General features: G+C 33.0%; 3 protein-coding genes across 6 annotated transcripts in view; 1 reads left to right on the top strand and 2 right to left on the bottom strand.

Moving 5' to 3' along the window:
- The window catches only part of LOC100142102 (phosphatidylinositol-glycan biosynthesis class X protein), an 88,733-nt gene that overhangs the window by 37,527 nt on the left and 28,924 nt on the right, over positions 1 to 22,282 (bottom strand). The window lies entirely within an intron of this gene.
- The window catches only part of Scgdelta (Sarcoglycan delta), an 83,492-nt gene that overhangs the window by 28,750 nt on the left and 32,460 nt on the right, over positions 1 to 22,282 (bottom strand). The window lies entirely within an intron of this gene.
- On the top strand, positions 885 to 2,335 carry LOC107397399 (uncharacterized). Of its 3 annotated transcripts, none has more exons than XM_015977715.2 (3): positions 885 to 1,463; positions 1,509 to 1,600; positions 1,655 to 2,335. In XM_015977715.2, the coding sequence occupies exons 1-3, from the start codon at positions 1,199 to 1,201 to the stop codon at positions 2,309 to 2,311; spliced, it is 1,014 nt and encodes a 337-aa protein (XP_015833201.1). In that variant the 5' UTR covers positions 885 to 1,198; the 3' UTR covers positions 2,312 to 2,335. The 3 variants fall into 3 exon arrangements, 2 of the variants coding, with proteins under 2 accessions (XP_015833201.1, XP_015833200.1); XR_010335490.1 differs by having other exon boundaries at positions 900 to 1,463; positions 1,516 to 1,600; XM_015977714.2 differs by having other exon boundaries at positions 887 to 1,600.

Here is a 22,282-nt window from a genome sequence, read left to right on the forward strand (position 1 = left end):
ACGATAAAAGTGACGTATGTTAGGATTGTAATCGTATTGACTCGGCTGCCGCAATTGTTTTTTACCATATATATGAAAAATTCGGACCGGTAATAACTTGTTCCTATATTTAATTTAAAACGGAACACACATTTAATTAAATTTGAGGGAAAACGCAGGATGGCTGAGACGTGAATCACATTTTAGATCAGGTGGAATTCGCGCATCGATTTACCATTTTCCACTTGATACTAGTTTAGAACGTATTTAAATTTGCCAAGAACATTTATGAACATCGAGTTTTGATTTATCGACCAAATGTGATCTTTTACACTTAAATTTCAAGATATATCGCCTTTTTACTACGCCTTTATTGTAATTATGCCACCTGAGCAAACTACACCTCAATTTATTGTTATTGGAGCTAATGAATTTTGCACCTTGTTTGCTCATCACGTGCATCAACAATAATCGACAAAAATTTAATGCATTTTGCACACAAAGCACACACATGCGGACCATCCATTCGCCTATAAGTTCAAATTGCAACCGCATTTAGACGCAACTTTTCCCGCGTTTTTCAGCACACTGCTTACACAATTTGGTCGCCAGTTATAATCCTGACTGGTTTTGAAATAATAAGTAAAACTTTTAGACCATAATTCAGAAATAAAATTAACTAGACGCCCTCTGGTGATGACTTTTGAACTATGTCGAAAACAGTAAAAATTCCACATTTAACTGACATTTAATGAATCGTTCAACAATTTTGCGTGTATAGTGTTAATTACTTACATTAGAAAGAATCACTTTAAAAGTACGTGGTGGTAAATACTAGCTTTGACTTTGATTCTGTGGTTTTTCATGGTATAAAGTGTTTATTTTTGGAACTTGAAAGTGAATAAAATGTTAAAAAATAGTAATTTTTGTATTAAGTGCGCGAAATGAGTGTTTTTTTAATGGCGCCTGAGAATGTTATTTTAGTCGAGACCGCCAGGTCGAGACCTAAAAGACATTCGAAGGCGCCATTAAAACATGAATTTCGCCACGAAATACAAACAACGTTTTTTCTACAGCCTCCAGATGAAGAAAAAAGTAACAGAAATTAGTTGGAACAAAATGGTCTGATAAATCGAGTTGCTTGCATGGTTACGATGATAAATAAAAGTGATAGTTGCGAAAAATTTGTCACAATAGGTATTTTTGTTGAAGAAGTGTGATGGATTTTAGCAGCGAAAACGAAATAGATGCAATTGCAAGCGCGGCAGTGTCGAATCTTTTGCCTGCTAAATCAAGACCGCAGTACGAAAAAACGTATCTTCAGTTTCGGCAGTGGTGTTCTATGAAAAAGATTGATCAAGTAACGGAAAATGTTTTGTTGGCGTATTTGGAAGAAAAGTCTACCACCTTAAAGCCACCAACACTCTGGGCCCTTTATGCGATGTTGAAAGCCACCTTAAACGTTAAAGAGAATATCGATACACGTAAGTTTCCGAAGTTAGTGCCCTACCTGAAAAGCAAAAGCGTAGGTTACAGAAGCAAGAAGTCGCAAATTTTAGACAAAGAAGACATTAGCAAGTTTATTAATGAAGCAGATGACAAGATATATTTACTGATGAAGGTAAACTTATCATATTAGTGTAATACAAATCAAAACAACTCGTTTTATTTATAGACTGTGCTAATTTTGGGTATATCGGGAGCCCTTCGACGTGAAGAATTAGTTAAAATGAAGCTAACTGACATAGAAGATAAACAGTCTGTCTTAATTGTGAAGGTGCCTGATACAAAAACCCACTGCGAACGAATATTTACTGTTTCAAATTTAGAAAATATAGAAATTGTCAGAAAATATAGAGCTTTGCGGCCTCCACGGGCGACTAGTGACCGTTTATTTTTAAAGTATACCAACGGAAAATGTGTGAATCAAAATGTTGGAATTAACAAAATCGGAGAGATACCAAGTTTGATTGCAAAGTGGCTTAACAAAGACGAACCTAAAAAATATACTGGTCACTGCTTCAGAAGAAGCTCTGCCACTCTTTTGGCGAATGCTGGAGGTGATCTAATTTCAATTAAACGTCATGGGGGCTGGAGAAGCAGCACAGTGGCAGAAAGTTACATCGAGGACTCTTTGAATAATAAAATTGAAATTGCCAATAAAATTCAACCTTCTTCCTCCACAGAAGAAAACAAAATCACTCAACCTTCTACATCGGCTTCTTTTAATGGCGAAAATAACTTTCATTTACAAGCGTCTTCACTCAGGCCTCTGGGGATAAACGGGGGCACGTTTTCGTCATGCACATTTAATTTTCATATGTCAAAGTAAATATCTATTATTATTGTTTTGTAATATTGTTCTGTATAATTATAAAACCTTTAAAACTACCTCTCATTATCGATCCGTCTCTTCATTTCGGTTGCTGTTGATGTCTTTTCGTGTTACTAAAATTGTAACAGAAATAAGTTGGAACAAAATGATCTGAAAAATCGAGTTGCCTGCACAGTTAAAAAATATTATTTTTTCACTGTGAAACCGTGAAAAAATAATATTTTTTCACAGTGAAAAAACGTCAAACTTCGCGCATAGGTAACCATGCATAAATGTCACGATTTTTTGACGGCTGTAGAAAAATTTAAATTTTGATTACAAAGTGTTAATCAAACCCTTGTCTAATTAAAGACCATAAGTAATGGATCACAACGAACACATGTTGGGCTCAAGAAACCAATAAATTAGTGAAGTGTATGAATTTTAGGTTAGAATTTTTCCACTGAAATATTCATGAAATGTTTCGGTAAATCTACAAAACTACAATAAAGATTAACAACTCCTGATACATTTAAACGTAAATTATGCCAAAAGGTAGGCTTTTCAATGTCTTTGTAATAATTTTCCAATAAAGAAAGTGAACCAAACAGTCATTCGTTATTCGTGTTTTTCTCGTCATCTCTAATTTGTCAACATTCGTTTCTTGCACCAAAGATACAATTGTCATTCCGCATAGACAATGTAATAATTTTGAAGCCTCAAAATTGGTACAACGCTCAAAATATCCGAATAAAAATTTTCTCGCCATTTATGGTTACTGTTTTCGACCTAGTCCGGTGGCGCCCCCAACGGTAATTTTACTTCCGAATTATAATTTTATGAATACATACGCTTTTTGAAGTTTTTTATTTTTTTTACATTATTGTTACACACTTACTTGTATTTGCAATAGCTAGTTGTATATTAAAAAAAAAAGAAAAAACAGGAAAAAGCTTTAATACCATAATAAACAGTAACAAACAAAAAATTACAATTGTTCAATTTTGGTGGATGCGCCGGGTTAGAAAAATACTGCGAGCTATTACTATCATTGCACTAATAATACAGCAATGTGTAGGTACCAGCTTAGCAAAAAATCATAAAACTAGTTTGTTAATTAAAATGGGAGCTCTGAACATTTTATTAAAGAGTAGAAAACAGCCACCGATGCCATTTGTTATGTAATTTTGTAAAAAATTGATTGCCACATTGAAAAAGGCTGAACAAGCACAAACTCGTTTAAAAACTAGTGAACCAATTCAAATGTCCGTTAATCCGCTGTGTGAAATAAATGTTGTAAACAGGGGATTAGCGGTTTAAGTCTTGATTAGGTCCGTTCGGTGTGAAAAATCCTCTGTAAATTTCATTAAGTCTCTTGGTGTGTCTGTTACGTGCCCTGGCTCGGTCCTTTCGGGCATCTGTTGTCTATTAATGTAGAGTGTTGGTGGTAAATTGAAAGGGACATTCTGGTGCATAATTCACTGTGTATTCCTGTGTTGGTAGAGTGCAAATGCATTGAGGTCGATGACAAAACCCAAGGACATTTATGAAATATGAAATGACATTTGAATACGTAAAGTTGTTATATTTGCGACATTACAATTCAAAGTGAGACGAATAACATTTCGGGACGAATCCATTAATCAAAGGGCGCGTATCGAAGTGACTTTAAATGGCAAAGAGGAACGTTTTTAGCATAAAGATCAATCAAACCCGCATTAATACCGGGTCAAAGTCGGGCGATTCTTCTTATTACCGCGTAATATTAGTGAAAAATCGTCGGGATCCGCTCACAAGGGGAACGTTTCGAGCGTAAAACTCAATTTGTGACGTATTGTTCGGTGACAACTTTATAAACACGCTTAAAGCCATATCTGCGAGGGAAAAACCGGGCCCAATTAGTACTGTATCATTAAACATGCGCGAGTCGCTCTCTCGAATAATTACGGACGTATTGTGTGGTAAAAAGTTAACCGGAGGAAGTGACGGAGATTACGGTTTTGAGACCCGGCAGTAGTTTGATGCGGAATAATCCCGGATCACCAACTTGAATGAAGTCCGCCACGGATACGCTCCCCACCGCAAAAAGGACGTTAATTGTGTTATTTCGGTGCATTCGCCGGCTTTATAACGCACAGTCACGAAACTAGCGCTAATTGCCGGATAAAGCGGCCTAGAGGCCACCTGGGAACACGACCAAGATCGCAAATATTTTTGTTGTTTCATCGTTAGATAATTTCACTGCTCCTGGAGCACGGAAACTGAATCAAGCCGTCACCGACCGAGAGTAATAACACGAGTCAAGTGCGGAATTAATCACAGTGGATAATAATCGCCCCCGCATATTTAAACAAAATCCGTGATGGATTAGATATTCCGCGCTGGAGAGGCTGCGGTTTCGCCGCCTTCCGCTAATCCGATCCGATTCACGCAGTTATTGGAAATCAACAAAAGGGGAAAAAGTCGATTGCATTTGTAACCTGTCACATAACTATAAATTTTCGGTCACTTAACCTATTGCATCGCTCTTCGGAGAGATATGGACTAATCCATTTGCGGTGTTCTCGCAGATAATGCCCCGATTACTTATCGCTTGATTTAGCGCCACCCCCGATTACACACTCTCGATATAACAATTATTGTATTTATTACGTCACATAAACAAAACTGCTGCCAGTTGAACGATACGATCATGCCTCATCAATATGGAAGAATCGTAAAATCCGGATCTGGATATGCGTAAATAACGGGCCGGCGGACGTTTCCGCTCAAAAGTGACAGCTCCAATAAAGCGCCAAATATACTTTCGGTTTTTGTGGCGTGCTTTGAGAAATGCTACAGCGGACGTGATATACACGAACGATACAATACCTAAGTGGCTTTAAATAAATTCGATCGAACAGACTCCAATTTGCAATAACAATAATAATGCATTTATCAGAAACCTAGTGGCAAAAGTTATCACAAATTGCGCCAAAATGCCGAAAACCCAATCAGCGTTTTGACCCCAAAAAATTAATAAATGTACAGAAAAACCTCTCAACAACGGACACCGGTGAAGAGTCTTTAATTGTCCGTTGTGGAGAGATGTCTACTAATAATTTCAAGCACTATTCAATAAACTGCCCACTAAACATAATCAAATTTAAACAGCAGCAAAAATATTACATTTTTTAAATTTTTTTTCGGGACTAAACGTGATACTTTAACCCCTGTTTACAGGAGTTAAAGTGGGTCATTTATTTTCTACGGAATAGGAGATTCAGTTTATATTTATTGTGGTTCTAAGACAAGTTTTTCCTTAACTTTTTACCACCTATTTTCAATTTTTGCACTCATGAATATTTAATTGTAAATTTCGAAATAAAATATTGTCTCCATTTTTACAAAGCCTTTGAAACAAATGTTCGTTCTTTGAACCACCACTTTTTTGGTCTGTCTGTTGTAAGAAATTAGTTTATATAACATTATATAACTTCGCTGACGACACAAACATATTAATTTGGGGTGAAAATATGACAGATACAATGAAAGAAGCAAAGATATGCATGAATAAGGTAATAAACTGGACTAAAGAAAATAAATTAGTGTTAAATTTTGAAAAAACTTACGGCATTCATTTTGCAATATGTAATCACAAGAATACAGAGAAACCGAATAAAATTGTAATATCATCTAAAGAAATTGAATTAATAGAGAAAACTAATTTTCTGGGAATATGCATTAACCATAAGTTAAGCTGGACTAATCATATGGATAATTTATTAAAAAAATTAAACTCAGTACATTTTACAATACGTGTTTTAAAAAATACATTAACATTGAACAACTAAGAATAATATACTTTGCAAATTTTCAATCATTATTAAGCTACGGTATAATATTTTGGGGGCAAAGTGGAAAGATGTCACACTTAAAATATAATGAAACTTGTAGGAACATCTTTAAAAGCACTAACTTTTTGACAGTAACTGGTTTATACATATATAGATTACTTTTATTTTTCTCTAAACAGAATCTACTATAATGTCACTAACGACCATAAGTACAACACTCGCAAAGTAGACCTAGAGTATCCAAGACACAAACTCACGCTGACGGAAAAAAATTCTCATTATGCAGGAATAAAACTATACAATAGTTTACCTGTGCATCTACGCACACCTTGCAATTTAAATTTATTTAAAAAGAAAATATTTGGCTACATTTTGGATCTGGAACCATATACTTTAAATGAATTCTATAATAGACAGGTTTTTTGACTTATGTCTTAAAATTATTTTTATGTTATTGTTATTTCTGTGTATAATACTGACGTTTTTCGTATCAATTTTGTTACTACATATGTATAAATTGATAGAAATAAATTATTATTATAATAACTGGGATTTTTTTTTGTCTGTGTCCGCTATACAGAAAGTCCGTTGTAAAGAGTGTTCATTAAGGAAGGTTTTGCTCTAATAATGTAACTCTGCTAAAATAAGCAAACACTTTTTTAAGTAACTTGAGACTTTTGGCATATTTTCTATAAACATAATGCTACAGTGCTTGAAAAATGTAAAAAATGTTTTTTTGGCTTCATTTAGCAAGTTCTCGTTTTGTTTACGGAAAACATCTAAGAATCTGAATTTGTATTTTATTTAATTCGGCGATAATTGTGTGTTTGGCTAAACAACGTGATTAAACTCTTGAAAAGAGCAAACTTCGTTACATTTTTGGTTATACTCGGTAATTTTTCGTTTTTACTTTAGACGAAATTTTGTTCATATTTTTGTTTAAAAGTGCAATTAACTAAAACTACATTAAAACCTACCTAAAAACGTGCCTAAACTCAGAAATTAATGACCGAAATATACTTTTGTTCCTAGTTAATTAAATCGCGGTTGTTTAAGTTTTCTTCTGCGGAAAATGAAGAAGTGGTTAAAGGCGCTAGGTATTAGGACTATTAGGTAGGGCTCTGGAGCATTTAGCGTAGGGTAGATAGTTTTAATGGGCTTGTTCTTATCGGCACGTTTGCGTTCCCGTCGCGATGAGTCTTATCTCTAGCTGTTCGACAGTGGAAATTAGGAAAATTGTCGATAAAACGGCACAATTATGAAAAATTATCTCTGGGAAGTTTGTTGGAAGTTTCGTTACGTGAGTGTCCCGTTTTAAGATGTAATTACTTCTAAATATAATTATCAACAACAACGGCACGTGCTTCGAAATATTCGAAGTTGGCAAGTTATTGGGAAGTGAGTTTGGGTGTGGAGACGGCGCGTGTTTCTTTTATTTTTTCCTTTTACGTTTTTCTCGTTATCTTGACAATTATTAAGTTGTTAATGTTCGAGTCGGGTCGGAAGTCTTAGTATGAAGTTACAGACACGCAAACTAAACACCAGATTAAAGTTTGCGACGACCCGGCCTAGAGTTATAGCAAACATAATCAGCTCACGTTTTGAATATTAACATATTTACAGCAGATTATTAGCGTACTCGTGTCTAGAAATTTGAATTTGGGGCCGAGTTTTTCCAAAGGACTTGGATGTGGACGAGGGCAAAGCCAATAAGTTACATGTCATTGTAAACAAGGGTGTACGCCGAGATTATGCAGTCAAATGAGATTGTGGAATATGCATGGATTCGGCCTGGGACCTTCCATACACCTGTACTTGGCGCAAAGCTCCGTTTCGGGTCTTGTCTTGTTGCCGGTTGCGGTGCCGTTCGACCACTGACGTGACTCGCTCCTAATCTTGTTACTTGGATTAATATTGAATTTGTAACGAGACGTCAAACTTCCTTAACTCACTTAACACATCTATCGATTGATGACGTCGGGCCAACCAGCCAAGAACATGTTTTGCTGCAATTTTGGACGCTCTTTCTCCCAAACCTCTCACCAACACCCAAATATTAGCTCGTCCTTTAGGACAGTACGTTTTCACCACTTATGAAACTACCAGCAGAACAAAATTGTATTTTTTTGCTTAAAAATTAAGAAATAAAGCCGATAATATTAAGAACATGTTTTGCTACAATTTTGGACGCTCTTTCTCCCAAACCTCTCACCAACACCCAAATATTAGCTCGTCCTTTAGGACAGTACGTTTTCACCACTCAAGAAACTACCAGCAGAACAAAATTGTATTTTTTTGCTTAAAAATTAAGAAATAAAGCCGATAATATTAAGAACATGTTTTGCTGCAATTTTGGACGCTCTTTCTCCCAAACCTCTCACCAACACCCAAATATTAGCTCGTCTTTTAGGACAATACGTTTTCACCACTTAAGAAACCACCAGCAGAACAAAATTGTATTTTTTTGCTTGAAAATTAAGAAATAAAGCCGATAATATTAAGAACATGTTTTGCTACAATTTTGGACGCTTTTTCTCCCAAACCTCTCACCAACACCCAAATATTAGCTCGTTCTTTAGGACAGTACGTTTTCACCACTTAAGAAACTACCAGCAGAACAAAATTGTATTTTTTTGCTTAAAAATTAAGAAATAAAGCCCATAATATTAAGAATTACGTCAGCGTAAAAGATAAAAATTGTAACAACAAACTTTCCAGTAAATTCTTATTATTAATGTCTATGGACTTACAATTAACTCTACCCACAAACAAATTTTTTATTCTAAAAGCTACACAAAAAATTTCAAACATTTCCGAGTCTATTTCTTTAATAATGATCTAAGACCGAATTTCTAAGTTAAAAACTGTATCTAGGTGTTAAAAGTTGAAAAAAAAAAAGAGAAATTCGATATTAAAATCTAGTAATTTAAGATACAACTACAGGAAAAATAAAACCAACATTTTTATTGCAATAAATTCCACTAAAAAAACAAATACTTCGTACATTTTTGAGTTTTGTTAAAAAATCAATGGTCCATTTATGCACGATTTTTAAACTCAAGTGTAATAGAAAACTTGAAATTTTCTTAGAAAACAGCGAAAATAATAAAACAACAACTTTTCGTTCAGTTTTAATAACATACTGCTATATTTTTATGTATGATGCTGTGTTTTTGTGATTTTTCTGGATTTTATGGCTCCGCTGTAGAGTATGTTTTGTTGGAATTTAGCGATTTTTTTCCCGCATCTCCGGAGTATGTAATGGATGGTCTAATTAATTTTTTTGGGTATTGCAAGGTATCCGGAACTTAGTAATTACCGGCACTACCCGAGCGAGCTTTATTGTTAAAGGAGTCGTCTCGGTGCTTATGTATCGGGCGTCCTTTTCAAGTTTATTATTAATGCAGGAGTAGGTAGAGACAATGATCTATTAATGTACTAATAAATATTAATTGCAGTCATTATTAAGTAAGAAATGCTGGAGTGAAATTTGCATTGTAAATAAGTTTGAAATATAAGTGGCTGCTCCTATAAAGCGGATTAATAGTCTTGTAATTTACCTTTGTCCCAATCTAATCACCCGCCCGACCACCAACTGGCCCCAATCAAAGAAAATTTTAATATTAATAAAGTTCGTGTTGATTCGTTTGTACAGCTACAGCTTTAAGGGGCTTGAAACATTATTAAACCTAGAGCTTCGATAATGAGTAATTCGATTGGATAATCCTCCAGTCAAACTTAATTAGGCAGACTTAAGTGCAGGGAGGCCCGACTTAACCCAATAATAAAGTGCGCTTAAATCGCACCCTTTGCCACACACACGCACACTAAACGCTTTATCATTTATGTAAGGACAGTCTCCACACACAAAAGACACGTGACTTTTATTCTTTGCCGGACTTATTATTTTAAGCTTTCTGTTCACAAGACGCTTTTTGCTCGCGTGCTCTTTCCTTAAATTGAGTTACGACTTTGCTATGTCTAGGTTTTATAATCGGGGATCGCGTGATGATGACCAAACTACTCCAACCTTCGACTTTAATTTGGAGATATTTGGCGCCCGCGGCCCCCTTTTAATATTTCATTGCATGTTGATGGAGGAAGCTAGTTTATGGTCGGGTTGAAGCTACTTATCTCCGTTTTGGACTTTTCGTTAAAATTGCATTAAAGGGAGACCTAAATTTGGCCCGGGAGGATGGGCCGCTTTTTGACATTGTGCGCGGAAGGTTTATTTTCTAACGCATGACAAGCCAAAGTATATTTCGGGCTTTATTGGAGCTGTCGGACTTGACCGGAAACGGACGCCAGGACATTATTTGGGACTTGAGGATCCGGTGATTTAATTTAGAAACTCAGCGAACATTTCGCAAAACTGCTAGTCTCTAGCAAAAAATGATTTGTCGTAGCGTACTTTAGTGTTGAACAACGAAGCCATAAATATTTAATGCAAATTTTGCCACAGCATTAAGGATTAACAGTTTCGGTAAAATAAGAAACTGTTTGAACGTAACTCTATTTATTAGCCATCGTCATGCGATAGACTTCTCCGTAGTCACAGGAATATTTGACTAAAGCTGTCTAAAAAAGCCGGAATAATTAACCAAATTAAGAGGAAATATTTTGGACAGACTTTGATAAGTTAAACTAAACAAAAACAAACAACAAAAATATAAGATAAGACTTAATTGTGGCACTCATTTTATTAGGGCACTTTTTTGTCGTGCTCTAAAACCATTCGTGCCACAATAGAACTCGTATAATTTTATATTATTTTGACCAAACTTGGCTGAAGCCTGTTAGAAAACGATGAACAGTTACGTTTTAAATTCGTATGATTTAACGAACTTCTTTAATAATTTTAATAATATAGATAATTTCAATAAATAAAATAATAATATTTTAGATGACTAAAAAAGCCGGAATAATTAACAAAATTAAGAGAAAATATTTTGGACAGACTTTGATAAGTTAAACTAAACAAAAACAAACAACAAAAATAAAAGACAAGACTTAAATGTGACACTCATTTTATTGGAGAATTCTTTTGTCGTGCTCCAAAACCATTCGTGCCACAATAGAACTCGTATAATATTATATTATTTTGACCAAACTTGGCTAAAGCCTGTTAGAAAACGATAAACATTTACGTTTTAAATTCATATGATTTAACGAACTTCTTTATTAATTTCAATAATATAAATAATTTCAATAAATAAAATAATAATATTTTAGATGTCTAAAAAAGCCGGAATAATTAACAAAATTAAGAGAAAATATTTTGGACAGACTTTGATAAGTTAAACTAAACAAAAACAATCAACAAAAATAAAAGATAAGACTTAATTGTGGCACTCATTTTATTGGAGCACTCTTTTGTCGTGCTCCAAAACCATTCGTGCCACAATAGAACTCGTATAATAATATATTATTTTGACCAAACTTTGCTGAAACCTGTTAGAAAACGATGAACATTTACGTTTTAAATTCGTATGATTTAACGAGCTTCTTTAATAATTTCAATAATATAAATAATAAATAAAATAATAATATTTTAGATGTCTAAAAAGGCCGGAATATTTAACAAAATTAAGAGAAAATATTTTGATAAGTTAAACTAAACAAAAATAAAAGATAAGACTTAATTGTGACACTCATTTTATTGGAGCACTCTTTTGTCGTGCTCCAAAACCATTCGTGCCACAATAGAACTCGTATAATATTATATTATTTTGACCAAACTTGGCTGAAGCCTGTTAGAAAACGATGAACATTTACGTTTTAAATTCGTATTATATAACGAGCTTCTTTAATAATTTCAATAATATAAATAATTTCAATAAATAAAATAATAATATTTTAGATGTCTAAAAAAGTCGGAATAATTAACAAAATTAAGAGAAAATATTTTGGACAGACTTTGATAAGTTAAACTAAACAAAAACAATCAACAAAAATAAAAGATAAGACTTAATTGTGACACTCATTTTATTGGAGCACTCTTTTGTCGGGCTCTAAAACCTTTCGTGCCACAATAGAACTCGTATAATATTATATTATTTTGACCAAACTTGGCTGAAGCCTGTTAGAAAACGATGAACATTTACGTTTTAAATTCGTATGATTTAACGAGCTTCTTTAATAATTTCAATAATATAAATAATTTCAATAAATATAATAATAATATTTTAGATGTCTAAAAAAGTTGGAATAATTAACAAAAGTAAGAGAAAATATTTTGGACAAACTTTGATAAGTTAAACTAAACAAAAATAAAAGATATGACTAAATTGTGACACTCATTTTATTGGAGCACTCTTTTGTCGTGCTCCAAAACCATTCGTGCCACAATAGAACTCGTATAATATTATATTATTTTGACCAAACTTGGCTGAAGCCTGTTAGAAAACGATGAACATTTACGTTTTAAATTCGTATGATTTAACGAGCTTCTTTAATAATTTCAATAATATAAATAATTTCAATAAATAAAATAATAATATTTTAGATGTCTAAAAAAGTCGGAATAATTAACAAAATTAAGAGAAAATATTTTGGACAGACTTTGATAAGTTAAACTAAACAAAAATAAAAGATAAGACTTAATTGTGACACTCATTTTATTGGAGCACTCTTTTGTCTTGCTCCAAAACTATTCGTGCCACAATAGAACTCGTATAATATTATATTATTTTGACCAAACTTGGCTGAAGCCTGTTAGAAAGCGATGAACATTTACGTTTTAAGTTCGTATGATTTAACGAAGTTCTTTAATAATTTCAATAATATAACATCAATTTTTTATCACGTAGTTAATGCATAAGTGCTATTTTGGTGGAGAATTTTTTTTCTGTGTTGTGTTTAAGAATAGGATTCCTCCATTTCCTTGTGCTCATTTGAAATAGTGATACTTTTGGCGCGCGTTCGCAGGTATCCTTTGATCTCGGTGGAGTTTTAATTGAAATTTTATTTGTAGCGCGCTTTTTCTTGACGATAATTATAAATAGCCTTTGGGTTTGTTGAAAGCGTTTCAGGTCGACATGCTTTGGCGGTTCTAACATATGAATATATTGTGTAAAAGCTGTGTTTGAAAGCTCATTCGAGCTATTCTAATTTTTGCATAATAACCCGACTAGGTTTCGGTTTTCGTTTTGTTTTATTGCTCGCTTGCCCGATGAAAGATAGTTTAGTGAACGAAACAGTTGTAATTGTCGTCAGATGTAAAATTAATGTGTTAGTAAGTGCGATATTCTGTTAGAATTGCATTAACACGTCAGTTTTTCTCACTGCACTTGGAATTAGCTAAATGAGTCTTGCTGCATGTCAGTTTGGCAAATTGATCGCATAAATTACTCACGACGGTATAGAGGGACTCCAAATTTGGCGTTTACAGACGTTCGATGGCTTCTTGTCGGCTAACAGCCGATGAATTATTAATATCAATGGTAGATAACGTGTAGGAAGCAATTAAACGCGTCAGTTTCTGGTACATAAATGCGATGGTGATTGATGGACAGTGGAGAAGCTCGATTTGTATCGCAGAATGGGACTGGGCTAGAGATAACCATTGACCATTGACATATTAGACACGCTGGATTGTTACCACAATTAGCGGCCATCATGGTTGGTCGCCTGGACGGAACGATTAGCTTCGGAACCGATCGACTAAAACGCGATTACCGCAAGAAAAATTCATAATCAATTGAGATTATTTTGCACGAGAGCTGGCAATTAAAGACGTTACGTGGCTCGCGACACGATTATCGACTAATGAATTATTTACAAACCCACAATAACTGTGTTTACCCCGAGCTAATTATTTAAAACACCGGCCAGACATTATTGGCAGCTTCAAACTTCAATAATTATGAATTATTTGGCTCCTCTTGACCCAAAGTTTTAAGAAAAAAAATAAATGTTATAAAATCCAGTTTATTAAAAAATGTGCAGTCCGGAAATGCAAATTACTTATGCATTTTGCAATAGACAAAGCGGCCGTTATTGTGAGAGCGCTGCGGCCGGTGCCCCCTGACGCTATAGCAGAAGCTTATTATTTCATGAGTTCATTTGGAACCGCAGTTCCTCGCGGAATACATTACGAGGTGAGAGTTGAAAGCTGTTTACCATCCATTTGAAACCGCGATGACACCGAGCGCTTTCAACTCTTTGTGTGAAGAATTTTCGGTAAAAGACGCCGTCGCCCGAAATCCCTTAGTCCAATTTCCGGCCGAGGTGTCGCCACGATTTCTATCTCGATGGACGACTTTGATACATTCGCCATAATTAGCCTAATTGGGATAATTGCGCGACTTTAATCTCGCTTTTTCCCGACATTTTTAATGCGAGGCAACTTTTCCCGGACATGGAATAATGTCACGCACTTTTCATTCGATCTAAGCCCACCGACTTTAAAACGAAACAAAGTATACAACAAGCTTTTAAGCGATCGTGATTTTTTCCCGTTGGTGAACGGTTACGATTGCGACACGTTCGCACCAAATACACATTAAACTCGTTGCAAAGACGAGATGCTCTTTCAAATATGGAAAAAGTGCCAATAAGGGCTCTCGACACTCATACCGGATTCGAAAGGTCGCTCCGGGGACATGTTGTTTCTTCATATTCTTCCCAAGGCGAGACTTGAACGTTTTTTATTTTTTACACTACGGTTCAAAAGTCGATTGGATTATCGCACCTGGAAGAGTATCAGCGGTGCAAAGCTCTAACGGTAAAAAACGACCAAAATTTATTACAACTTTGTAGACGGGAAATAGACACAGAATTTAGCTCGGCTTTCATTCATCTTTAATAAGGTTTCATTTACAATTGCTGCCGGTTTTTAACACGTTACGTTTAATGCACTTTGAAACAAAACAAATTTCTGCCATTCAATAATATATAACAGTATTGCCAATTAAAAAGTAATGTTACAAATGTGAAACAAAATACGAGTGAAGAAGTTACTTATGAAAACAGAACAAAAGTTTATAGTTAAAAGACTTAGCGCCTCCGTCATATTTAAGAGATATTTTACTAATAAATAATTAATAAATAACTGCAGTGGAGTAAAAAAAGGAAACTTGAGCAGAAAAAATAGATATTCAGACTGAATAATTATTTTATTAAATAAAGATATAAGTTTTTAGTAAATATTTTTACAAAGAAAAACTAAGGTTTACTAACAAACAATAGAACTCGTATAATAGTATATTATTTTGACCAAACTTTGCTGAAGCCTGTTAGAAAACGATGAACATTTACGTTTTAAATTCGTACGATTTAACGAACTTCTCTAATAATTTCAATAATATAAATAATTTCAATAAATAAAATAATAATATTTTAGATGTCTAAAAAAGCCGGAATAATTAACAAAATTAAGAGAAAATATTTTGGACAGACTTTGATAAGTTAAACTAAACAAAAACAATCAACAAAAATAAAAGATAAGACTTAATTGTGGCACTCATTTTATTGGAGCACTCTTTTGTCGTGCTCCAAAACCATTCGTGCCACAATAGAACTCGTATAATATTATATTATTTTGACCAAACTTGGCTAAAGCCTATTAGAAAACGATGAACATTTACGTTTTAAATTTGTATGATTTAACGAACTTCTCTAATAATTTCAATAAATAAAATAATAATATTTTAGATGTCTAAAAAAGCCGGAATAATTAACAAAATTAAGAGAAAATATTTTGGACAGACTTTGATAAGTTAAACTAAACAAAAACAATCAACAAAAATAAAAGATAAGACTTAATTGTGGCACTCATTTTATTGGAGCACTCTTTTGTCGTGCTCCAAAACCATTCGTGCCACAATAGAACTCGTATAATATTATATTATTTTGACCAAACTTGGCTAAAGCCTATTAGAAAACGATGAACATTTACGTTTTAAATTAGTATGATTTAACGAACTTCTCTAATAATTTCAATAAATAAAATAATAATATTTTAGATGTCTAAAAAAGCCGGAATAATTAACAAAATTAAGAGAAAATATTTTGGACAGACTTTGATAAGTTAAACTAAACAAAAACAATCAACAAAAATAAAAGATAAGACTTAATTGTGGCACTCATTTTATTGGAGCACTCTTTTGTCGGGCTCCAAAACCATTCGTGCCACAATAGAACTCGTATAATAATATATTATTTTGACCAAACTTTGCTGAAACCCTTTAGAAAACGATGAACATTTACGTTTTATATTCGTATGATTTAACGAACATCTTTAATTATTTCAATAATATAAATAATTTCAGTAAATAAAATAATAATATTTTAGATGTCTAAAAATGCCGGAATAATTAACAAAATTAAGAGAAAATATTTTGGACTAAAAGACTTAGCGCCTCCGTCATATTTAAGTGATATTTTACTAATAAAATAATAATAATAATAATATTAATAATAAGAATAATAAATAAATAAAAAATAAAATATTCATTCTCTTTGAGGTGAAGTTTGACCGTAAGCTACTCGACATAACCCCAAAGTAATAAAAAACAAAAATTAAACAATAAAAAAAAATTAATAAATAACTGCAGTGAAGTAAAAAAAGGAAACGTGAGCAGAAAAAATAGATATTCAGACTGAATAATTATTTTATTAAATAAAGATACAAGTTTTTAGTAAATATTTTTACAAAGAAAAATTAAGTTTTACAACAAATACTTAGTTTAAAGTCCTGACTAATTAACTCTAGTATAAATTAGATGCAGTAATATTTTGCATAAATTCGAAGAATGATTTAGATGCAGTTATTTTTGACTACACCCCGTATTTGTGTAAAATAATTTGTTATTGAAGTATATTAATTAAAAATAAAATTAAAAAAGTGCATCATCTATTTATGCCTCACTATGTGTACGAAATACTATCCCGGCGCATCCACCAAAAATGATCCAACTTAATTCTGTTTCTGTGATAAAAATTATAATTTTGTTGTTATTTAAAACGATTAAGTTATTATTTTAAAACAATTTTGAAACGTTTTTAACTTATTAGTCTTTACTGATACTAAATTACTAGCAATCATAAGTGTCATCATAAATGTAAAATTATAACTAAATATTCTCAAAACTGTGGGCATGCTAAAATCCGTCGCGCACTTTCTCTCAAAGTTAATTACTAGAAATTATTATTATTTTTGCACTTCAAAAATTAATAGCTAATGTAATTCATACTTTCAATGATTGATCTTTTATCAAACTAATTTAAAAAAAAATATTTGGTAAAATGTGACGTTGGCATTTACGTAGTTTTCAGAGCATTATAATGTGATTAGAACGTTAATGTGACAGTTATTTAATAATAACTTTTTTGTGATTTTTTCTAAATATAGATAAATCAATGGAATAGATATAAGTAGGTGGTGGCACTGGTGCTCGGGCCTTGTTCGAGCCTCTGAAAATAGCTGCACCGCAAAGCAATATTTTTTCGCCGATGAATTCAATTCGTCGTATTAGAGAAATAATGAATATGCAAAGCCCTGAGCGTATTAAATTCAAATGCAAATTTCTCGCAAATGTAATAAAACGAAAATAATTCACATTTGCACTAGTTTCCGTTTGAACGCTTTGAAATCTGTGTCTATTTTGCGCATTTTCGTGTGATTACACTGCCGATTTATAATCGTCTGCATGCGGATGTGTGTTCGACCCATGCAACAGCATAAAAACTACGGCGAGAAGTTGCGGATTAGTCGTAATCAGCGCAGACAAGCCGCCAGTACACACCAACTCAATAAAATGCATACAAAATCTTTGCTCTTTAACCGGAAAATGTGCGTTTTTCTGTGACACCGAGCGCTTGCCGTTCGAAAATCTTTCTGCAATTATGCGATAATTGCGTGATAAATACGCTTTGGCCGGTTCTTCGCGTTTGAAAAGGGGCGAGATATCCGGCCTGCGCCCGGACCCTTATCTCAACGACACTGTATGTGTGTGTAAACACAAATTCCAAGTTTGCTCTGCGTGTAATGTCCCTCGGTTTACTGATAAAATTTCAGGAAGTCAGCCACTTGATACTTCTATTTCCTGTTATGGTCTATTCAATTTTTAATATCGCTTTTAAACTTCCACGGATTACATATTGAACTTTGCAACTTTTCTGCTCGACGACGATCTCACAGACTTCTTAATAACGGCTCCCTTTCCGCTCAGACCGTTTCCGACTAAATTAATTCGGTTAAGCTGTTTTTTCAGATTGCCACAATTTGTATTGTGCCCCTGATGTAATTTGCTTAAAGCAATGCAAATCATTTGTATAAATAAAGCTTTTAATTAAACAATTTATTGCATTCGAATGCATAAATTCTGGCTAATTTCGCTAAAATACGCCGATTTAATTAACAAATTGTTCATATTATTTTGCGTTAGTTGGGCCCTAGTTTGGCTCAATTAGGCCGCAAAGCTCACACGTAAACCCTGATTTTTTTAACTGAACACGTTACACACCACAAAACTCAGTTATGCAGCTTTGGATTGTCATTCAAAATTCCACACGTTTTCGAAATTTTCATCATAGAGAATTTATTACAACATTAATAACGTTACTAACTCTTACTTTTTATATTTTGAAAAGAATGTCAAATATTAAAGAAAAAAACAGCCGGTTTTTGTGATTGTTTGAAAAATGAAACCGGAAAGAATTATTTTGTTTTTCAATTTTTTTAATATAAAGTACACGTTTAGGTGTATTTTCTTTTGGTTTCTCAAACCATTGGTTCTACATGGTGCATTTACTGCATTTTTTTTTGTTTTATTAAATGAGTACAAAACCAAAAAAACCTAATTAAATTAAACTCGACTGTGCAAATATTTGCATTGTCATTTCAACAAAGGATTAATTATTTTAGCCATCACATAATTAATTAATACTAAAATTAATGCCGGGATTAAAACTACTCGTACCAATTTTTTAGTAAATAAATATTTTGTTTGGTGTTTGCGCAATAGCTGTGAAATTTCCGCACTTTTGGAATAAATCCTGTGCGAAAAAGCGGCGATGAGTTGCCAAAAGTTAACGCTGATAGATTTATCGACTTGTTGTTCGTAACTTGTTGATTTTGGAACGCGGCTGGATTACCATTCTGGTTTATGTATTTCCCCGAAAAGCGTCAACGATCAGATGACATTCCGTGAATATTTAACTATTTGATTATTGCAGTCTCGCCCCAGCTCCATATAAATAGCTCCGTAAAAAATTATCCAATTTAGTGGCATAACATTTTTCTCCTCTCGGCCTAATTTATTACACCTCAGCGGTCCTAATTGAATTCAAAAGAATTCCTTTCTTGGAGATGCGTATAAGAGATGGTCGATTTTTGCGGTCTCTTCGCCGTTAAGGTTTCCGCTCACGTCCCGTATTATATAGCGCGCGTTCCTTTGCACTGCCTTTCATCTTTCCACATTACAACATTACACACGAAACCAATTATGTACACCTTTGTGTATTGCCTCCATTAGCAATTCGCGGCATCGCTTGCGATGCTCTTCGATGTCGCTTCGGCCGCCGGCTTCGCTAAACGGTCCACTTTCGAGTAATTCAATCATCGGCAAAAAGCCGACGCGAAAAACTTGATTTGCGCCCTCCACCTGCAATAGCAAAGTTTCGCGCGACCATTAATCATCCCGCTCGAGGAACGGATAGGTTTTAATTCGATTCGCAACTAGTCGCCGACGAATTATTAATATTAATGTCCCAGAAAGGCGACATTTTTAAGCGCCGAGACATAATTACGGAGACTCAATCAAGAGAAGACCGTATTTGCGAGAGGCTCTTTGATGTTTATTATTAAATAGACTGGATTTATTGAAAGATTGCTTTTATATACGGAATTAATTTAGCGTTTTGAGGAGGCGAAAATTCGAAAAGAATTAAATCAACGCGCTTCGTATATTTTCTTACCACTCTTGTCTCGGCCGATTCTTTGTAAATATCACAAAGAATGGCACTTGAAATGATTCGGTTCTGGCATTTTTTTTGCCCAGCTAACAATAAACTACAAAATAATAAATACATATTGGAAAAAAATTAATGTAATCAAGATTAAATTTATTCTTAGTTTACTATTAAAAATTAAAATGTTCAAGAATCATTCGCGCGAATTGTACAGGGTTATTCGCACCTGACTAGCTACAAAAAGCAGCCAAAAATACAAATTATAAAACAAACTGTATTTTTATTTTCATGTGATAGCACAATTAATAAATGTAAACAGATAGTTTGTGAGACGTCAGATTGTGAACCATGAAATTGACAAAATGTGCATTTAAAATTAACACGATGAATAACACATTTTTGGTCCTCTGACATGTAAACGTCAAATTAACTCTCAAAACAATGTATTTCTAGTTCCCAGTACGGTAAAAATGTACGAATGCACAAAAAAATTTAGTACATAATTATTTAATTGCTTCTCTACTAAAAATAAATAAAATGACAAAAAATAAAATAAATGCGATCAAAGCCACAAGCACAAGAAAATAGTAAATATTATTATTTAAAAGAACAAATACTTCACAACAATCAAAAAAAAAACAAAGACTACAGAAAATATACTACTATAGTCAAAAGAATAATAAAATAAATATTAATAATAAAACAACAAAAAGCAGAAATCACTCAAAATCGATATTAAAATTATAAAAAGTAATTTTATAATCCAAACTAATTATTGTAAAAGATTTTCTAGAACACACTTTATATTTTTATTAAAAAATTAAACATACAGAGTGTGTCTATTAAAAGTTTGCTTCAACCTTATACCTACAGACTGTTTAGAAATTTAGAGTTATTTAGAGAATTAAAAAGTGATGCCGCACAGTTTGTGTTGTCATAAAGTAAAAGATCCATAAAAATGTGAAACATAAATCAGTACAAATTCCACGTTAGAAACAACTTTACTGGATAATTTATACAGAAAAAAAGAAAAAAACAAAAAAATTTTTTTTGTGTAATTAAATGATTAACAATTAATACATCTTTTAATAAGATAAAAAATGCGAAAAAAAATACAACAATCGTAATTGACTATAGATAAATTTTTCGAACAATTACCACAATTCTAATTTTAAATATATTTATTGCTTTAGATTTCTTTGCTGTTGTTAAGTAATTCTTAGACGCTGATTTTAAAACTGCCAACAGATTTTTTCAGTTAGCTCTAGTTGGTGAGATATAGGCAACTTAACTTAGTATTATTGAAAAAGATACACTACTTTTAGTCGTTAGCTTCTCTGTTGCTTCAGATTATTTTGCTGTTGTTGGAAAAATGTTAGACGCTGATTTTAAAATTTATCGAAATTTATCCTGCCAGCTCTGTTTTTTGAAATATAGGTAACACATATTATCACTTTCCGCACTTTAAAATAGAAATTTCAGCTGACGGCCAAATTTAACTTTTAAAATCTACACTCCAACCATGTACTTTTTTAAATTTTGACCAATTTGTTGTCAAAAATTACGAAATAATTTTATGGTCATTGATATTTTGACAATTGGCAGCATTCCAAAAAAAAATAAACAGCAAGAGGAGAATGAAAAATGCAGCTTTTTTTCAATTTTAAACGATTTTTTATCACTAGTTTATTTTTGTCTTACTTAGATACGTAAAAATATAGTACAGATAAGAAAGCATTTTTTAGTCTATCCATACCAAAAAACTTTCTCAAAATTTAAACGAGAGTATAATTTGCAAAATTTCAGTGAAACATAAACAATTAAAAATTCTTAACAAAAAACCGTTCAAAATTATAAAAATGCAGGATGAAAGACATCGAAACCAGCTTTAAAGTGGTTAATTACTCGGTTTCTCTTGCCATTTAAATTTTTTGAAGAGGTAGCTTTAAACTCAAGAGGAATTCAGAAATAACTTTGAAACCAATATAAAATTTGGTTTCCCTTTAAATTAAAATTGACCTGTTTCTGCATTTTCTCCAATCTTGGACAAGATTGAAAATTTTAGGAGATCCAAATTTTACTTGGAACACCCTATATAGAATCAACTGTTAAATTTGCAGCAACAGATAAAAAACCAGTATCTGATGTAAGAGTTTTACACGCAAAGTGATTATTTTATGTTAATTGTAGAAAAGAAAAAAATAAAACACAAAATCGTCCAAAAATTTTATTTAACGTC

The sequence above is a fragment of the Tribolium castaneum genome, chromosome 9 (genome assembly GCF_031307605.1).
Source record: "Tribolium castaneum strain GA2 chromosome 9, icTriCast1.1, whole genome shotgun sequence".
Lineage (NCBI taxonomy): Eukaryota > Metazoa > Arthropoda > Insecta > Coleoptera > Tenebrionidae > Tribolium > Tribolium castaneum.